Source organism: Danaus plexippus, assembly GCF_018135715.1.
Source record: "Danaus plexippus chromosome 3 unlocalized genomic scaffold, MEX_DaPlex mxdp_25, whole genome shotgun sequence".
NCBI lineage: Eukaryota > Metazoa > Arthropoda > Insecta > Lepidoptera > Nymphalidae > Danaus > Danaus plexippus.
In genome coordinates, this window is record NW_026869844.1 from 2,656,942 (window position 1) to 2,677,158 (window position 20,217).

Genomic DNA, 20,217 nt, shown 5'->3' on the forward strand with positions numbered 1-20,217 from the left:
AAAATAGGCTAGTAAAATGCAAATTAAAATGTATATCGTTTCATATTAACTGTTTTCATGTATTTTTTATTGATATAACGAAGGTGTTAAGCCTTAAACTTGAAAAAAATACATGGAAGGTTTTAAAGAAATAATTCATTTGTGGATAATTAATTTGCGAAACAAAACGAAAAGGAACTACATCGAAATAGGAACTTCCGACACGAATTAGAGGAAAATATATTTATGTATATTCATTACAAACTTTGATAAAAATTCTCGTCTATTTTTTTTTAATCACAAGCTCATTTATTCTTCTTTACATCCGGCTGGGATTATAATCGACTTGTGCCTGTGTTCACTGATAAGCCCTTGATGATGAAAATAAAACCTGAAGGTGAATGTGTTGGCTTATTGTTTTGTTGATTACAAGCTCTATGTGAGATGAAGAATGGAAATGTAGCTCTGGTATGAAGAACTCGGAACGAATAAAGCTTACTATAACATTGTTTCTGTTTATTCAACAAAATGAAGATTAATAAAAAGACAATATATTTAAATAGTTCTTTTTAACCCCCGATGCAAGGGACCTCTTTTATAACTTTGAAGTCGGTGTCTTTGTGTAAGTGTGTAAACGATTTGATTGATTCTGATGAAATTCCCTTTAGGTAATTCTTAGCTACGTTAGGTTATATTTGTCGAGCAGTAAAGGGTATCCGCTTTCTCCAAAATTAAGTAAGCCATTTATGGCGTCTGATGATTCCAATGTATAATTTTGAAATGACAATTAATACATGGAGGGTTTTTTCAAGGTTGCACGAAGTTTTCGTTATAATTGCTTCATGTTACAGGAACGAGTCTTTTTTAAATTTCGCATTTATTTTTATTCCTATCCAACTGGCATCAAAAATAGTATTAATTATATATTGTTTATATAACTATATCCTGTAATGCAACAGACACGTCGATGTAAAATTTATAACACGCTGTTTCTCTGCGGGGGCAACAATGACATGCGTGTGTTTTTATGTATTTTATATAAAATATAGAATACATATTGTTCTTTAAAATTCGATTATTAATATTATTCTTATAACATAGAATACTATAAAGTTAAAATGCATTTTTTTTCTAATGATAATTATGTGTATACCTACATATATAGATAAAAAACAAGGTTTGCTAAATATAATGTATTATGCGTAGATACTAAGTTAAAGTTATTTCCAAAGTTTTAATTATGCTCCTAAAGCTCCTAATCTATTAAAAGGTTACCATTAGCGATTGTAAAATAAATATTGAATGACAAAACTTACGATCGAACAAAGCCATGGTTAAAAGCTAGTCTCAAAGTAAAATATAACCTTTTCTTGTTACTTTACAAATGTATTTAAATAACAATGCTTATGTTAGTAGTTATATTGAATTATTTTAGGGTTGCCATAATAATATTAAGTAAAATAAATGTAATTGTGATAGATATTATAGATAGATATAATAGAAAACCCTTAATGAGATCTAAGATTTTCGCGAGTATTCATTTAAATGAAACTAGTATTATTCGGATTTACTACGCGGATTTTATTATTTAAAAACTACATAATCCCGACGTTTCGGTTACTTTGCAGCAACCGTGATCACGGGCAGACGAGGTGACACGGTTGCTGCAAAGTAACCGAAACGTCGGGATTATGTAGTTTTTAAATAATAAAATCCGCGTAGTAAATCCGAATAATACTAGTTTCATTTAGAAAACCCTTGTGTTTTTTACTATAATTTTATAAATGTTTTCGAATAAACCCTTTCATCACCCATTTATGTGAATAACTCTTTTTTTATGTTTGCTTTTTATTTTTTGACTGTCAGATTGATTAAAATACAATGGTTTTTTATAATTACATATAAAACACTCTAGTCATACCTATGTACTCTATATAATATTTCTCCTTTCACTATTTAATCAAATTAATAGATTTTTTTCATAACGAACGATTAAAAGAACGTTCGTACTTGTAAATTCTCGTATTCAAATAAACGAATTTTTAAAACATACTATACTATACTACACTATACTATACTTACGTGAGTAAAAAAAATTCTTCCTTCACATCTGTCCCAGCACTCGGAGCGCGTAGATTACAACCAGGTCAATCAACCGACATCGTAAACAAACATACAAACTAATTGTCCACTAAATAAATATATGTGATATACATTTCAGGCATTTTCAGTTATATTAAAGCCGATCAAACATAATTTTCATTGTTAGTTTTATGTTTCAGAGCTCGCGGTATTTTTGTGTACTAGCGACACAGAGACGAGCGGTCGGTGCGGCGCTCCAAGCGCTACTCGATCAGAGTTCAGATCTCAGTCTTGGTGAGGCGCCCGGCGGTCTCAATCAGCCAGGTATCCCCACCCTGATAGAGGCTCCGGTGTACGGAATTCCTCACATGCAGATAACGGTCAATTAATTACACATTCGCGGTATACATTAGTTGGTACATTCGATCTTATCGACATTGAAAGTGTCATTGATTTTTAAGTAAAGTTAGTAAAATCATAAGAAGTTTTTTATTTGGATATCGAGACCGATGAAAATTTTATTACAATCTAAAAGCTCCCTGTAAGTCACTTTCAATGATCAATAATAATTTTGTGTCCAAATAAAATAATAAGAAAAAGGTTAGATCGTATTTACGAATAAAGTACTTTTATCTTCTAAAAAGTTTTGGCGTACAACCGATATTGCGTGACTTCTTCCATGTTTTGTTCTTTTTGTGTAATCATAGAGATGGAAAAAGGTTGGATGAAAATTTTTATTACTTACAAAAACAAAACACAATGATTAAAAGAAATAAATTCTAAAAGTAAAAATATATATATTTTTTTCAATGTATAGCAGAAATTAGGTCTATAATTAATTTAATAAAAAAAAATCCCCGGTGATACAATCTATCAAAAGCAATGCTCCAAAAAAAAAAGAGGACAAAGGTCTAATTCTGATAAAGAAGTTTATTTTGGAAATATTAAATAAGGACGTTTTAAAAGGAGTAACCGAGTCGCATAAATATTATCAGGGGTACGACACTTCTTGAAATTCTTGTAAAGATTACATCATTATTCTTAAAAACAAAATGTCTCAGAATATAACAACGATGACTTTATCATTTTCCGAGACATCCATTCCCATCTGAAGGTAAGTTTAAGTTTGGATGGCCCTCTTTTGTAAATTATATTTTTGACATATTTGGGACATGACAATGAAAATATGAAAAATTTTGTGAAGTGTTAAAATCTTTAAAGTATACAAGTGTTTTTATATTTACGGCGAATATTTGTAAAATATAATGTATACCTTCCCTTTTAGTCTACGTATCTAGAAATTTCAATTAATGATAATTTTATTAGCGATGGTAAAAAAAATTACGAAATACTATAATATACATAAAAATTCATTATACGTTAGAGCTACCGAGTGTGATTATTTCTGTTAGAACGGCGTGTTTCATTAAAATATTATAATCAAAGTCAAATGATAAATAACAAGACCGAGTGATTAAGTAAATTGGTGGTTAAATATAAGCAATTTAATCCGGTGACGTTCTCTGTAATAGTGGATAATTACAATAACCGCACATCACGATGTTTATGACACGACAGACCAAGTGGCCAATGTCAAGGTTTGTTGGTGGGTGACGATAAAATTAATTAACACAGGCAAATATATTTCAGAGCGTCTTATCCGTGGATATTAAATTAATTTGGGTTAGTTTATAATAATTAATTGGTCTGCTACCAAACGAGGGTTAAGTCTGCATCAATACAACGTTTTACGTTAATCTGACATGTTGGTTGGTTAATTGTAAATTTTGGCTAATATCGCTTAAGTGATTATTACGTGATACTAATCTACGTATTATGTACGTCCTTATTCAGTCCTGCTGTACAGCAAAATATATTATGCTCTTTAAAAATATACATATTTTTTAAGTCAAATATGTGGTGTGTATTTTTTTGATGGCATATTTTCAATTTTCATCGAAAATCTTTCCCCTCAGAAAAGTGTAAACAACTGCAGTATAGTACAGTACAGTACTATTAGTGTATTAAAAATATTGATAATCTTAACTGACGCTGACTTGAATCCTGAGACAAGCTCAGATTTTTATTTAATGTATCTAGTTTTGATACTTGTGATAGTTTTTATTGTTCATTCTTTATACTGTATTTGATATACATATGTCCATAAAATTACACTTCTATTTTTAACAATTCTTTCCGAAAAGTTTCCCTCTGAAAACTTTAATTTATCGTTTAGTTTTAAAATAAAATATAATGGATGCTTTTTGAGATTCATCTCATGTCCATCTCCCTCATTAATCCTTTTCTAAATAACGTTACCATAATCTTTTGAATCGGTTGACTTGTTAGTTTCCTCAACTTGTCCCTGATACAAATTTATATTCTACGAAAAAGTACCTCTTTATTATGAGAGTACAGTATTGTTAATGGTAATATACAGTACAATAACGAACATTGAAAAACTTCAATGATATTTTAAAACATATATAATATTTTAATTAGAACAATTTACTTCAAAAACTTAATATCTAACATATTTTTAAAAGGTTATATTGATTATTACAAGCATTTATTGAATACCAATCTGTCTACTTACGTCTTAAAAGGAAACTAATATTTTCGGATTATTTCACGTTATTGAGAATATCATCTCGTCCGCCCGTGATCACGGTTGCTGCGAAGTAACCGAAACGTCGGGAGTATGTAGTTTTAAAAATAATAAAATTCGCGTAGTAATCCGACAATATTAGTTTCATTTAAATGAATACTCGCGAAGATCTTAGATCTCATCACTTACGTCTTTCTTTTTGGCGTAGTAGAGGGTCCGACCTCGCAGTTTGAAGTAACGTCGCTGCCATCGCTGGAAGCTTCGTGTCTGCTTCATCAAGTAACCCTCCTTCACGACCGGCTACAAACAAAAAACATATAACTTTAAATATACGATTATTAAGAAAATAATAAAATTATTACATTGCATTAATGACAGTTCGGTAACTACTTCTTTGCGTATCGCTATTAGTTGTAGTTGTTACTCGTCATTCACATTATACATTTTCATGGAAAGGATCGCTGACGACTTGTGAATCAAAAGTTTTAAAACTCTCGTTATCCATGTACCCTACATTTCTCTTACCACGAGTTTCCGACGTCATAATAAAAACAATATTCATTCCGTTTACGAACTACGCTACTAGAAATTTTGATTTAATAATTTATTTATTGTAACAAAAAATTCTCCGTACTTAAAGCTTGAGTAACATTGATTGAATAACAATTAAGACCATACCCATTACCTGTCACAGGCTATTACAGCTGTAGTAAACTCTTATATTATCTGATATAGACTTCAAGGACGTTATTACAGCGATCCTGTTAATTACAATTTTATTGCGGCGACTTAATGGCCCTATATAAGCAGACGCCATTAAATCTAAGTAATACACCCATTATCGACCAGAGAGTAATTAGAACAGATAATAAAATTATAGTATTTTTTATTCTGTTTTGAGTTTTAATGTAAATATTGGAAAGCTTAATTATTTTTTTTTTATTTAAATAACTTGTTTTTGCCTGCGGCTTTGTTCGCTTGGATTTCCGAAAAAAACTAATACATGCTAAGTTAAGTGACTGTCAACGACATCTATAGACTGTGCCCCCTGACTTGATACTACATACGAATGTTATGCTCGCGGAAAATAAATGGAACGAAGGAATAAATTATCATCTAAATCCTATTCTAATGTCAAAGCTATGAAGTGAATGAAAATTTAATTACTTTTAGTATCGAAATAAATTTAAATACAACTATCTATCATAGTAAATATTTCCATAAATACGACAAATGTTCACTCTTTCTTTCTCACCTTTGTTGCTACTGGTATTCATTTCTTTTTTCTGTGTTTCTTTTATGTTTGACCTACTTTGAATCACCTGAAGGTCAAGATAGACGTTATCTTACAAAAACAGACTTATAGTACTTTACAACTTATTTCTTAATTATCCTTCTAGTACCAAAGCTAATAATGCGAGTGTATATGCATGTGTGCGCGTGTATGTATGTATGTATTTATGTGCATGTGTGCGTTTGTGCATGACTGCATGCGTGTGTGTGTATGTTTACGTCCGTTAAAAGTGAAAATACTATCACAGCACTGTTCAATTCAATTTATTACGAACGAAATATGTGATAATACAATTATAGATAAATGTATTTTGCAGACATCGCTTTGTGCCTTTGAAAGGTAAACCTGGTTTAATTACGTTTCTATAATACACGATTATGAATATTTTAATTATAATTCTGCAAATGTAAAATTTAACTACATTTTTTTTTACTAGGTAGTAGGTTTTATTGACAACATTAAAAAGCATGGTCACTATCCCGTATCAATGTATCACTAGTGACATTAATATAATATGTGAATTATAAACAATGTCAGAACTGTTTGATTTAAATTTGAACAAATAATTTCTTGGGTTGTTTCATGGGTGTTAAGTGGCGTGGACGCCAGAGTATTGCAAGCGTGGTGCCAAGCTGAAGTAAAATCTATTTGATTGTAACAGTAAATTCTGGAACGCTCTACGAAACACTTTATTGTGAAACATTAATAATTAATATCCGATACAAAGAAGGTAAAACATAGCTACATTAAATATTTAAATAATATAGGATAACAATCGATTTTTATATAAATAATACAAGGAAAAAATATATAGACTGAGTGATCTCATTTGTACTTTGTAATAGGATCAATATATATATACATGTTACTAGCTGGTATCCGCGACTCCGTCTGCTTAAGAAAAATAATAAGAAACAATGAAAAAATTTAAGCTCCGTAGCTCCGTAGCTCTGGCTGCGACTAGAGCGTTATAATTTCGGGATCGGGATTCGGGATTTTGATAAAAGGTAACCCAAATTACTTCTTATTACATCAGCTACGTGCCAATCACAGTCCCGTAAAAATCAGTCCAGCCATTTCATAGATTAGCCGGAACAAACAGACAGACAGGCAGACAAAAATTGTAAAAAATGTTATTTTTGTGTAAGTACCGTATTCATATGCATGTAGTAAAAAACGATTATTTCAATATTACAAACAGACACTCCAGTTTTTATACATATTTCTATAGTTAGATGACTGGCCTTGATACAAAATTTACTTCAGTGCAATATCGCTTTAGAAAGAGCTCTTTAATAAAGTTCTTTTTTGTGTCTTCTCTCTCTAGCTGTCACTGTCGAAATATACTTTGAATACTCCCCATTGGTGAAGAAAAATATGAATGAATTGCATATCGCTCTAGACACTTGAAGCCCAGTAAGAATAATTCCCGCCATTTTTTGGAACTTACATAACGCAAGATGATTTGAATTACAAAAAAACGTGTATATACTGTAACATTTAATGAATGGAAGGCATCTTTTATAGAATCTTTGTTATGTATCCTAACTAGTTTTCTTTTTTCACCAAAACACTGCCAGTTATAAGGTTTCTCATTCACGATAAACAAATGTCATAAGGATTGTATTTATAGTTAGAGATTTTAAAAACAAAAATGTTTAAACTTTATCTTTAAATGTAACTATGAGAACTTTAGATAAGGATATTTAATGGGACGTCGAACTGAATAATCACCTCTTACCAAAAATAGTACGATCGAAAAAAAAAATGGCAGTAATTTTTAATGAAAAATGACATCATAATTTTCAAGTTCAAAACCTCGTTTCGAGTCCAATATTATGTAATTAAGACCCAACAACATTAAACCTGGTTACATAGAAGCGAGTGCTTAAATGCAGTCAATGTAAAACAGTAAAACGTGTACTAAATTAATGTACTGGCGAAGTGCCAATGCACGTTCGATAATTATAACCAAAGTTCTATGACCTCAGAGGCGATCGGAAAACGATGCGGTTATAACGAGTACGGCAGTGAAAAACGTAATTATTTGACATACATTATATATGCATATTATATCATCATGAAAACATAAATAAACGTAACATTCAATTTGAACACTAAATGTCCATATAAAATTTAAAAAAAAAAGATTATTTATCTATAATATAAAGTATAGGTTCTTATTTTTTATATAAAATCTATTATTACTTTTAAAACTTTAAAGATTTATGAAATATAAAACATCAAAAATGTTTACTTTCTATCTTCATTGTAATTATAATCCTGTCATGAGATACGTGAAATATATTTTAAACAAGACATTTTAAAGCACACTAAGAACTTTTAACAATATTTATACAGTATAAGATATTAATTGTAACGTTATATCAAACAAAATAGCTAAGCTGAATGCTATTATTTTGTCATATATATATATATAGAAATGACTTCGTTATAAAATTTTGAGGCAGTTTTATTGAAAATAAATCATAATTAAGTATAACACAAATCACAGTAACTGGTTATGCTGCAAAAGGTAAATCGCAATAAGCAGACAGCTCTTCATTAACATTAACTGTCCACGTGAGGCCGTGGTATGAACTACATTCAATGGAATATTCATATGTATTTTGAAACTGTAGAATTTAAATTTAGTAGCATTTTCTTTCGTCATATATTTTATTCGATTCGCCTAAAAAAATCAAAGCTTCTAAACTAGTGATCATATCTCTTAAGGATGTTACACTATAGCTAACACGAAAAAATATCTTAAAACTAATAATATATAATAAAAAAAAAGGTAAAAAAATAAATAATTGTTAACAATAAAAAATGTAAAAATTACTGATGTTCTAAATACCGATTGAAAAATTTTAAAAGGAGGAGGAATATAATTTTATATAGTTATTAATAAAATGTTCTTTAAAGGTTTTTAATAATACTACTTTACTAATATCTATATTATAAAATAGTTTTAGAAAATGATACAGATCAATTTATAGCTGCTGTCTCCGATTTACTTGGAACATTCGAGTCTGCGAACAAAGCGACTGGAAACACTTGTCACTGATATATCTTGGAATTCAGATTGTCTTGTCAAATTGACATATGTCAAAACAGTGACAATAGTGACAGGAGAATGCTCGTTAACTGTCTACCCATGATATTATGTTGCATAGCTGATAGTATTGAATGTTGATAGTGATGTATTACAAAATAAAACAAACGTTCTCATTAAACGTCAAATTGCATGGAATATAAAAAAAATCTACATGTAAGTTATCCGTTTTTCGTTACTTTCAAAGTTTAATATTTGTGTATGATAACAAAACGAATAAAACTAACTTTTTTCATTTCATTTATATAAAGTAAAGATTTAACAGCTTATTTATTTTTTTACATTCTATTACCATAGTATTGTAATGGAGTAGACATCAGCGTAATTTTCGTAACGAAACCGTAAATTTATAAGTAGTGCGGTTAATAAGAAACTCTTAGCATGTATGGAATCGATAAACATTTTCTATTACATAAACTTGTTAAGAAAATAGAATACCCGCTGAGACTTTCTAAAAAAACAAACCATTTACGTGAGCGATGCTGTGGCGTGAAAACAAAATAAACAATTTGAAGCTATTGTTATATGCTTGCAGCTGCTGGCTACAAGCTTTGTTAAATACCGGAACAAGCTGTCAAGATTTTCAATTTATTAAAACAACCAAGTTCAATTTGTTATGAATGCAGAAATAAATTATTTCTTAACTACCATCAGTATGATATGAAGTCATAGCAAGAGTTAATTCTATGAGATAAACAAACGTTCAGCACATCGTATGTATTATTCTAACCACTCATAGGCCCATTACAAACATGCTATTTCTGACATAGTCCGAGATGAATTTAATTCACTTATACGAAGCTCGGAAACTATATAGGTATTCGCCAGGTGAATGGCCAGTATATTGTTATATAGGCGGGGCTTTTAACAATTAATATATTTTTGGATATGATTAATTCATACGGCGGTTCGTTGAAAGAAACATCGCTACTTATATTTAATGATGTGTAAATATGAGATGATTCTAAAATAAAATATTCAAGAATACTTTTGAACGAGATTCGATAGAAAATTGTTAGCGCCGTGTCATTCGCAAAATCATTCATCTCCGCCTTGTTTTATCAGGGTCTTGTTTCACTCGTATGTCAGTGTTGTGAATGAAGGAACGAATGAACGACTGGCAGCCGGACGTCCTGTACGCGGCTGGCGAAAGGAAGTTCAAGACAATGACTACATTTATAAAAACCACTATGACAATATATCAGCACTTCTTTATTATATACTGCAGATATTCTTACGAAAAGCTTTTCAGTTCATTCATTCATTTATAAATAAAATATACATTCATACACCTTTTTAAAGTTCAACCTTTGATATTCGCATTCAATTTCTTATGTGTAAAGAGGTTTTTTCTACAAAAAAATCTGCTGGAAACTGTAGCATACAATTATAAGTTCTCGTTTGCCGGGAAAGTAGTACCAGAGCCAAGTATCTCGGCTTTGAAATTTAAAAGAAATAAAAGTTCTCAGTACGTATACGAGAATCGTCTGGGTCAGTTGGTCTGGGAAGTTTAGAGCGCAAAGTTAATTACGTATTATATTTCGACTCACAAATGTTACTTAGATTTTGATTTTCAAATATGTTTTCAGCTTCCGTTTCTGAACTCTAGTACAAGTTTTTAAAAATGGAATATACATATTTCTGTATACCCATTTTCACGTATCGAATATTCGGTTTTAAAAACTGGACAGAAATTCATTTTTTAACCAAACTATAAAATACGATGACGCAAACGAATTCGTTCACAGATACTGTGTGTATGTTAAAGACTTTTATTCAAAATTATATACGTAATGTCTGCTATTATCGTCTTATTAAATATATATAATGGAAATACGTTTTAGCTTTAAAATATAAAGCTAAAGATTTTTAAATGTATAGAGATACAAAGAGAAATTAAATCATATCGTATTATGGTTTTCCCCTGTCAAAGATTAAAATAATACGTTTGTTTTTGCTCACATTAATTATTAAAGGAAGATGCTTCTGGCGTCGCTATAAAGGTACAAAGGAATATGTTGCAATGGAAAACATAGCCGGCGGTGGTTGGTCGTAATCCCAATTACGAGGCTATATTTGTTTTCTTTACTATTTGTATTAAAAAAGAATATTTATATGGGATAATGCTCGTTGGAATCGATTTATCCGTAAAATATTGGGAAATTTTGTTTATTGTAATATATAAGGAATTTGTTTCTGTATACATAAATAGCATGAATAGAAAATCCAATATGGACTACGTATAAATATATTTCCGTATAATTTTCAAACAAAAAACTATTAAACAGTTGTTCATGGATACATTTAATACGGTTTATGATAAATTTTAAACTTATAACTATAAATAATCGTAAATATAGCTGTAGTGATAATAGTTAAGTGGTTTTCTGGAAAAAAAAATTTGCTGCGACGTATTTTATTCACATGGCATCGGTATTTCCATTATAGTTCGAGTACACTGAACTAGTACGGGTTATTGTCGTCTGCCTAAATAACTTCGGTTTAACAAGAACTGCGTGGTAGTAATTACTGATGCGGATTCGTATTAAAGGTGTATAAAATACATACAAAATGTTTAAACTGGACGTAAATATAACAAATCTATATAATATATTACACCTATAAAAAGTATCATAAACACGGAAACTACTCCCAACAAAATTATCTTATATAGATAATTTTTAGTAAAATTTAGAAGTTAAGAACGAGCCAGCTACTAAATATAATATATATATATATAACCGTAATGTACCGGTAATTGAGGCTTTTAGTTTTAATTGCATGCTTTTGGCCGTCGAGTGTTAAAACCACGGGATAATGATACTGCAGCCTCCATTAGCACAGATAAATTAAGTGACGTATTGTTAGCTTCGTAGGTTTACTCTGTAACGAAAGAGTTCTCGAGTATACTTAAAAGATACATTTTTGATATATGATACGTTAAGAGCTTTTTAAAATACAGAATAAAAATATAATAACAGTTTTTATTTCGTTTAATACAACAGTAAAATTTATTTATTTTTATTGTATTGTTGTCAAAGATTACGTCAGGGTTCGTAATCGGAGTAATTTCAGTTTAGAACAACATCAATAAACAAAGGGTACAATGCTTGTATGAATGTAAAATATCAATATTCTATTGTCTCTGAAAATCGTTAAGAATATATTTTTTTTATCAAACGGCTTTCCAAATAATATATAAAAAAATGGGCGGGAACTTAATAAATTTGCGACATCTTTCACATATAAACAATCTGATAAGAAATTTTTATTTGTACATTAAAAAAATATAATTGTCAAACAATTAAATATGAACGTAGAAGAAGTCTCTTTAAAAATGATGAATCATTAATCTTAAACAGTGGCACCGTATCTACAGAAACAAAGGAAAAAATGAAACAATACAGAGCTTCGTTTCTATGTACAAAATAGGTCAGCTCCACACCTCATTACTTCTGTACACAAAAATTAATTATCGAAACCAAACAAAGTGTATCGTTGAAAAATATCAACCGCTTGCCCGGGCACATGGCACCCTCCCCGCGCCCCGAACACTGACAGATGGCACGCCCATACTCAGGAGCTATTCCCCTGACCTAGACATATCCTCGAAGCCCAAACGTTACTCACCAGTCTGCCGACACATTTGCTGGTGGATATCCTGCGTAGAAGAGCTTTTCTCTCAGCTTCATTGTCACTATCCGTGCTATCCTCTCCGGGTGCTGTTTTCCTTTCGTGGCCGGTCGCATTACCTTCAGCTATTGACATCGCGCCGCCGGCGCTCGCTCCCTTCACACTCGGAACACATCAAATACGGCTACATCATACAGGATAAACCAACAAATCACATACACTAATTCGCTACCTCGCTGACATTTCGAGCGAGCGCCATGACTATTGTGACAATAGCTGCGGAAACAAAACAAGCCGACCAGAGCTAGCGACATCTATCAGTACAAATTTGAACAAGCAACAAGAATGTTCCTGAAAGTTTTTCCAATGGACGGGTATGTGAAAATGGTCTCTAGGTGGCGCCATTTTGTTTAGGTCTTTTATTTAAATTGTGGTTTCAAATGCCAGTTTGCCTTACGACTTAGCTTCATTTCACAGAATATCACTTAATTTTTTATAAACAATGTGATTAAATTATGACACATTGTATAAAATTTAATTGTATACGAAAATCAAAGAGCGCAATTTGAGAAATAATATTGATAATAAAATAATGTTTAGATATACTTTCGTACATATGTATATTTTATTTATAAGTTTTCAGAACATTGAGGCACAGACGTATACAGTAGTATTGACTATTAAAGCCTTCAAATAAAAACTTTTTAAGGCCAACAAACTTTTTCTATTGAAACATGTATAGAAGAATTCTAGAACTCAAATTTAAATTTGTAGGAATAGAAATTTCTGTAATGTGATTTCATTTACTTGAAATCCAACGTAAGATGCGTACAGTGGGAATTTGAAAGATATTTTTGTATTTTTTTTATTAGTTTTAAGCTAATGTTAAGCTTCAATTATATAATCACTATTTGATATTTTGGGAGAAATTTACAAGTACCAGGAGCGAAGATTGATAAATTTTAAAGATGAGGGAGATCATTACTCTTCAAGTTGGTTCGTGTGGAAATCAGATTGGAGGAAAGGTAGTGGTTACTTTCTATATATCATTGTTGCGACCGATATAAGATCTATGTGACGATTAGACTAAACGGCGTTTTATTATGATTCTAGTTCTGGGAGGTAATATCTGACGAGCATGGCATCGACCCCAGCGGCTGCTACCACGGGGATTCGGATCTTCAATTAGAACGCATTAATGTTTACTACAATGAGGCGTCTGGTGGTAAATATGTTCCGAGGTCTATATTGATTGATCTGAAGCCTGCGACGATGGACGCTGTTCGGTCTGGACCGTTTGGTTGTCTCTATCGACCAGACAATTTCGTCTACGGCCAGGGTGGCGGTGCTAACAACTGGGCCAGAGGCCATTACACGGAAGGCGTAGAGATATTAGAATCGGTTCTGGACGTGGTCCGTCGAGAAGCAGAGGGATGCGACTGCTTGCAAGGTTTCCAAATTAGTCATTCGCTTGGAGGAGGGACGGGGTCGGGCATGGGCACGTTGATTATCAACCGGATTAGAGAGGAATACCCCGATCGTATCATACTATCTTTCTCAGTTTTTCCAAGCGCGAGAGTATCAGACTGTGTAGTGGAGCCGTACAATACCACTCTAGCAGTAAATCAGTTGGTGGAAAATACGGATCACACTTTTTGCTTGGACAATGAGGCGCTGTATGATATATGTTTCAGAACACTAAAGCTGACTACTCCTACATATGGCGATTTAAACCATTTGATTTGCGCTACAATGTCCGGTATTACGACCTGTCTTCGTTTTCCCGGTCAGTTGAATGCGGACTTGAGAAAATTGGCTGTGAATATGGTTCCCTTCCCACGCCTCCACTTTTACACACCAGGCTTTGCGCCGCTGACGTCCAGAGGGGCACAACAATACAGAGCTCTTACTGTTCCCGAATTGACACTGCAAATGTTCGACGCGAAGAACATGATGGTCGCCTGTGACCCACGGCACGGGAGATATCTTACAGTAGCTACAATCTTCAGAGGCCGTATGTCAATGAAGGAGGTGGATGAACAAATTATGAATATTCAAAATAAGAATAGTACATATTTTGTTGAATGGATACCGAATAACTGCAAGATCGCAGTATGTGACATACCGCCTCGAGGCTTGAAAATGGCGTCGACATTTATTGGCAATACGACGGCTATACAGAGTATATTTAAAAGGGTGGCGGAACAGTTCGTGGCCATGTTCAGGCGGAAAGCTTTCCTTCACTGGTACACTGGTGAAGGTATGGATGAGATGGAGTTCACGGAAGCGGAAAGCAACATGAATGACCTCATCTCTGAATACCAGCAGTACCAAGACGCGACGGCGGACGATGAAGGAGAATTTGATGAGGAAGCAGAGGGTGAAGGATTGGAGGGTTAAAGTTTAGGTGTTCATTTGTGATGTCCTTTTTTGTTTTAAAATATAAATATTGACATATAATTTCTTGTAATTTTTACCCAAGTAGAATTTTATTGGAAACGTTTCAGAGTTTAGGTTGACTCTCGCGAGTTTTATTCATTTAAATGAGTTAAGAATATTCGTAGATAAAACGAATATATAACTTGTGAAACCTAAATTTCTACTACGCTATAAACGATAATAAAAGTTAAGAGAGAAGTAACGTCAACACTATCTAGAAAATTGAGGCTTTTTAATTCTGCTTTAACATCTACCAAAATTGCCCGATTATTCCATATTTAAGTTTCATTTGCGATTCTCACAACCGATTTGTTCACGATTTTGTTGTACGTGAGGCTGCCGTTGTCCGTAACGTAGCTAGAACTATTCCCGCGTGGACAATTTCGGGTTACATTAAGCGTATGAATTGCGTTTGAAGCAGGGATGTTGCGGAGCTAAGACTCCGGTTCCATGAAGTCGGAACTTCCGCTTATTGTTACTTTCGGTTGCGACTTCGGCTCCAACACGTTTAAATCGAAGGTTTTAATCGGAGGACACATGGCGGCGACGCGCCGACCTGTGTCGACTGTTATGAATTATAAAACTATTTAAAAGAAGTTGTCGTACACCAGCCTCGGTAGCGAGCGAGAACCGTTTAGTGGCGCTGGCCCATTCCAAGACTAGTTAATAGATTGAACGGAGACAGCCTCAAAGTTCGAAAAGTATAATGCAATGAGTCAATTCATTTAATTTAATTTGTTAAGATTTTGTACTACTAAGTCCACCCACGACCATACACTTGTTTTATTTTATAATTGAAAATTGAAATGATGCCACCACTTCTGAACCTGCCCCTCCTGAACCTGAGTCTGATTACATCCCTGGTTTGAAGTACATTTTAAAAACCAATGAATACTAAGCAAAATGCTAGTTTGATGCAACTGCATACTTAATACGGTATCGTTTTCGTATTATAAAAATACAGCTGTGAGATAGCTTATTGAAATTTCAATATAAAATTAGTGGAAAAAAAGGACATGTCTATAAGTGCTTTTTATTTCTTTTGCATTATTAAAAGAAACATCTAAATTGGTACGCCTAACACTAAACAAAAACACGAAATCTAAACACACACAAAACATTGGACATTACAAACACTATTCTTCCACTTCCTCGTCAAATTCCCCTTCATCATCGACCGTTGCATCTTGATACTGCTGGTACTCAGACACCAGGTCATTCATATTACTCTCAGCTTCAGTGAACTCCATCTCGTCCATTCCTTCGCCAGTGTACCAATGCAAAAAAGCTTTTCGTCTAAACATGGCTGAAAATTGTTCAGATATTCTCTTGAACAACTCTTGTATAGCTGTTGTATTACCGATGAAAGTGGCGGACATCTTGAGTCCACGAGGTGGAATATCGCAAACGGCCGTCTTTACGTTGTTCGGAATCCATTCAACGAAGTAGCTGCTGTTTTTATTTTGTATATTTAACATCTGCTCGTCCACTTCCTTCATGGACATGCGGCCACGGAATACAGCAGCCACAGTCAGATACCGCCCATGGCGAGGATCACACGCCGCCATCATGTTCTTAGCGTCGAACATTTGCTGAGTAAGTTCTGGTACAGTGAGTGCTCTATATTGTTGACTGCCTCTTGATGTGAGCGGTGCGAAACCTGGCATGAAAAAATGTAATCGCGGAAATGGAACCATGTTGACAGCAAGTTTACGGAGATCAGCGTTTAGTTGGCCGGGAAAACGTAGACAGGTTGTGACACCAGACATCGTCGCTGACACCAAGTGATTCAAGTCACCGTAGGTAGGGGTAGTCAATTTAAGAGTGCGGAAACAAATATCATATAACGCTTCATTATCGATGCAGTAAGTTTCATCCGTATTTTCCACTAATTGGTGGACAGATAAAGTAGCATTGTAAGGTTCGACTACAGTGTCCGACACTTTTGGACTGGGTACAACCGAAAAGGTATTCATGATCCGGTCGGGGTATTCTTCTCTTATTTTTGATATCAACAAAGTACCCATCCCCGAACCAGTACCACCACCAAGAGAATGCGTCAACTGAAATCCTTGCAGACAGTCACAACCCTCTGCTTCCTTTCTGACTACATCGAGAACCGAATCCACCAACTCGGCTCCCTCCGTGTAGTGTCCTTTCGCCCAATTGTTACCGGCACCAGATTGCCCGAAAACAAAATTGTCCGGGCGAAATATCTGCCCGAATGGTCCGGACCTTACAGAATCCATAGTGCCAGGCTCAAGGTCGACGAGAACGGCTCTCGGTACGTATTTGCAGCCGGAAGCCTCATTGTAATATACATTAATGCGCTCCAATTGCAGGTCGGAGTCACCCTGGTAAGCTCCTGTAGGGTCAATACCGTGTTCGTCTGATATTACTTCCCAAAACTGCGAAGTAATGATAGAAATTAGTGATTTTCAAGTAAATACATTACATTTGTCGCAAAAGCATTGCGACATTAAAAAAATATCATTTCTATAGAATTATATTTTATGGACGCTGTAAATTTATTCAACAATACCTTAGCCCCAATTTGGTTGCCGCATTGCCCGGCTTGGATGTGGACGATTTCCCTCATTTTGTTGGATCACAAAGAATTTAGAGCCTAAAAGCTAGAAAGTTAAAATTTACTTTGATAAACTTTACATAAGAAAAAAATGTGTAAAAAAAAACTACATGCAAACTAATGCACGTGCATTATACACGAAATTTTCTTGAATAATGATTTACAATTATTGGGTTGTCAATAACGGAATGGAATACATTCCTTATTTAAAATTATATTATCGCTTGCCTGTTACATTATGCCAATGAAAATTTAATGAGGATGTGTACAAAACAAGAAATTAGTACAAAAAGGTTTACACAATGAAAGTTAAGGCTAACAAAAAAACAGCAGCCTTCAGAATTTAAACATAATACAATCCAGATTTTAGGAAGTAAATACCTATAAATAGCTTTAACATCATTTTAATTCTAAAATTAAAAGTTTAAACATCGCGAAAGCAAGTTTTACCATTTTCATATTAGATTTTATTTAAAAAGCAGTCACGGCGGACCTGATGAAGTACGACGCAATATTTTTTAAACGCAACGGTTGTTAGAATCTAAAACTATGATTAATTAAATGACCTTAAAACGGATTTAGTTTCATACCCAATGAACTCTGTAGGTATAGAAATCATGGTATGATTTAGCAAAGTTTTCAGCGTATGTTAGATTTTTGTTGTTTTGTAATAGGCAAATTAAGTTTTTGTGTGTGATATTAAATTATTCATAATTTTCGTATAGAAAAAATCATTACTATGGCTTAGTGAGCATTAAGTTTTAGGCCATAAACGCAGTACTGTAAGAGGTCTTTAATATTTAAATATAATAAATGGAATAAATATTGTATTATAAATTCGTTATTGGTCACTCTCTTCATTTGGTGCAGCTTCGTCCTCCTCTTCCTCGAATTCTTGTTCTTCTGTTGTCGCATCTTGGTACTGTTGATATTCTGATATAAGATCGCTGAGGTTATTGTCTGCCTCGGTGAAGTCAGTTTCGTCCATACCCTCGCCGGTGTACCAGTGTATGAATGCTTTCCTTCGAAACATGGAGGCGAATTGTTCAGACACTCTTTTGAGAATCTCTTGTATGGCGGTCGTATTGCCAATAAAAGTTGCAGACATTTTCAATCCACGGGGTGGGATGTCACACACGGCGGTCTTAACGTTATTGGGTATCCATTTCACAAAGTAGTCTTTATTTTTGTTCTGTATATTAAGCATTTGCTCGTCGACTTCTTTCATTGACATCCGACCGCGGAACACAGCCGCCACGGTGAGATATCGTCCGTGACGTGGATCGCACGCTGCCATCATGTTCTTGGCGTCGAACATCTGGAGAGTGAGCTCAGGTACGGTCAATGCTCTGTACTGCTGACTGCCCCTGGCTGTGAGCGGAGCGAATCCCGGCATGAAGAAGTGTAGCCTCGGGAACGGCACCATGTTGACTGCAAGCTTTCGAAGGTCCGCATTTAATTGCCCGGGAAACCGCAGGCACGTCGTGACACCAGACATCGTCGCCGACACCAAATGGTTCAAGTCACCGTATGTGGGTGTTTGCAGTCGCAACGTTCGGAAACAAATATCGTACAAAGCTTCGTTGTCTATACAAAATGATTGATCGGAATTTTCTATGAGCTGGTTTAATGATAACGTGGCATTATACGGCTCTACGACGGTATCAGAAACTTTAGGGCTCGGGACGACGGAAAACGTTAAAATAATTCTATCTGCATACTCTTCCCTTAAATTATTCAGCAACAAGGTTCCTAAACCTGAGCCAGTACCGCCTCCCAACGAGTGAATCAGTTCGAAACCTTGAAGACAGTCACAACCTTCAGCTTCCTTCCTAATAACATCCAAGACCGACTCGAGTAAGTCCGCTCCTTCTGTATAATGTCCTTTAGCCCAATTATTACCAGCTCCCGATACACCAAAAACTATGTTATCGGGACGAAATATTTGACCGTATGGCCCAGCGCGTAACGAATCCATCGTCCCGGGTTCGAGATCGACAAGAACAGCTCTGGGCACGTATTTACCGGCTGCCGCTTCGTTGTAATACACGTTGATGCGTTCGAGTTGTAGATCAGAATCTCCGGCGTAGCAACCACTTGGATCTATGCCATGTTCATCCGATATCACCTCCCAGAACTGTAAGGAACATTGGTTTCATATAATGAATAGCTCCCTGAAGAGCGTTTTATGTATTCGGAACTACGCTCCACGATACCTTCGATCCTATTTGATTTCCGCAACGCCCGACCTGGATGTGGACGATCTCCCTCATTGTAACGGAAATTTTTGTAAACAATTAAACACAATTGACAAAAAAATTATACAAAATAAAATAATTATTCACAAAAATAATCAATACCTTACATTAAGCTACCTACTCTAACTAACTTAAAGTAATAAGTGAGTGGATTTTCATCGTGGCTGTGGGATTGAAACATTCTAGTTGGCTTTTTCATTCTACAAACTGGAATTTGAA

The 20,217-nt window shown here is 34.0% G+C and overlaps 4 protein-coding genes across 4 annotated transcripts in view; 1 reads left to right on the forward strand and 3 right to left on the reverse strand.

The window, feature by feature from the left end:
* LOC116769849 (diacylglycerol kinase eta) overlaps window positions 1-13,058 on the reverse strand; it is an 82,617-nt gene extending 69,559 nt beyond the window's left edge. The window contains exons 1-2 of the mRNA XM_061526728.1: window positions 12,712-13,058; window positions 4,859-4,969 (exon numbers count right to left, since the gene is read on the reverse strand). Coding sequence (XP_061382712.1) covers window positions 4,859-4,969; window positions 12,712-12,849 — 249 coding nt within the window. The 5' untranslated portion in view covers window positions 12,850-13,058. The remainder of the gene's footprint in view (window positions 1-4,858; window positions 4,970-12,711) is intronic.
* Window positions 13,059-13,508: 450 nt separating this feature from the next.
* On the forward strand, window positions 13,509-15,174 carry LOC116779176 (tubulin beta-4B chain-like). Its single transcript, XM_032673365.2, has 2 exons — window positions 13,509-13,739; window positions 13,828-15,174. The coding sequence occupies exons 1-2, from the start codon at window positions 13,683-13,685 to the stop codon at window positions 15,112-15,114; spliced, it is 1,344 nt and encodes a 447-aa protein (XP_032529256.1). The 5' UTR covers window positions 13,509-13,682; the 3' UTR covers window positions 15,115-15,174.
* Window positions 15,175-16,170: 996 nt separating this feature from the next.
* Window positions 16,171-17,905, reverse strand: LOC116779183 (tubulin beta chain). The gene is made up of 2 exons (XM_032673379.2): window positions 17,696-17,905; window positions 16,171-17,561 (listed from the first exon to the last, which is right to left on the reverse strand). Exons 1-2 carry the CDS (start codon window positions 17,750-17,752, stop codon window positions 16,290-16,292), a joined length of 1,329 nt encoding a protein of 442 aa, XP_032529270.1. The 5' UTR covers window positions 17,753-17,905; the 3' UTR covers window positions 16,171-16,289.
* Window positions 17,906-18,518: 613 nt separating this feature from the next.
* Window positions 18,519-20,151, reverse strand: LOC116779168 (tubulin beta chain-like). Its single transcript, XM_032673351.2, has 2 exons — window positions 19,957-20,151; window positions 18,519-19,877 (listed from the first exon to the last, which is right to left on the reverse strand). The coding sequence occupies exons 1-2, from the start codon at window positions 20,011-20,013 to the stop codon at window positions 18,582-18,584; spliced, it is 1,353 nt and encodes a 450-aa protein (XP_032529242.1). The 5' UTR covers window positions 20,014-20,151; the 3' UTR covers window positions 18,519-18,581.
* Window positions 20,152-20,217: the final 66 nt, after the last annotated feature.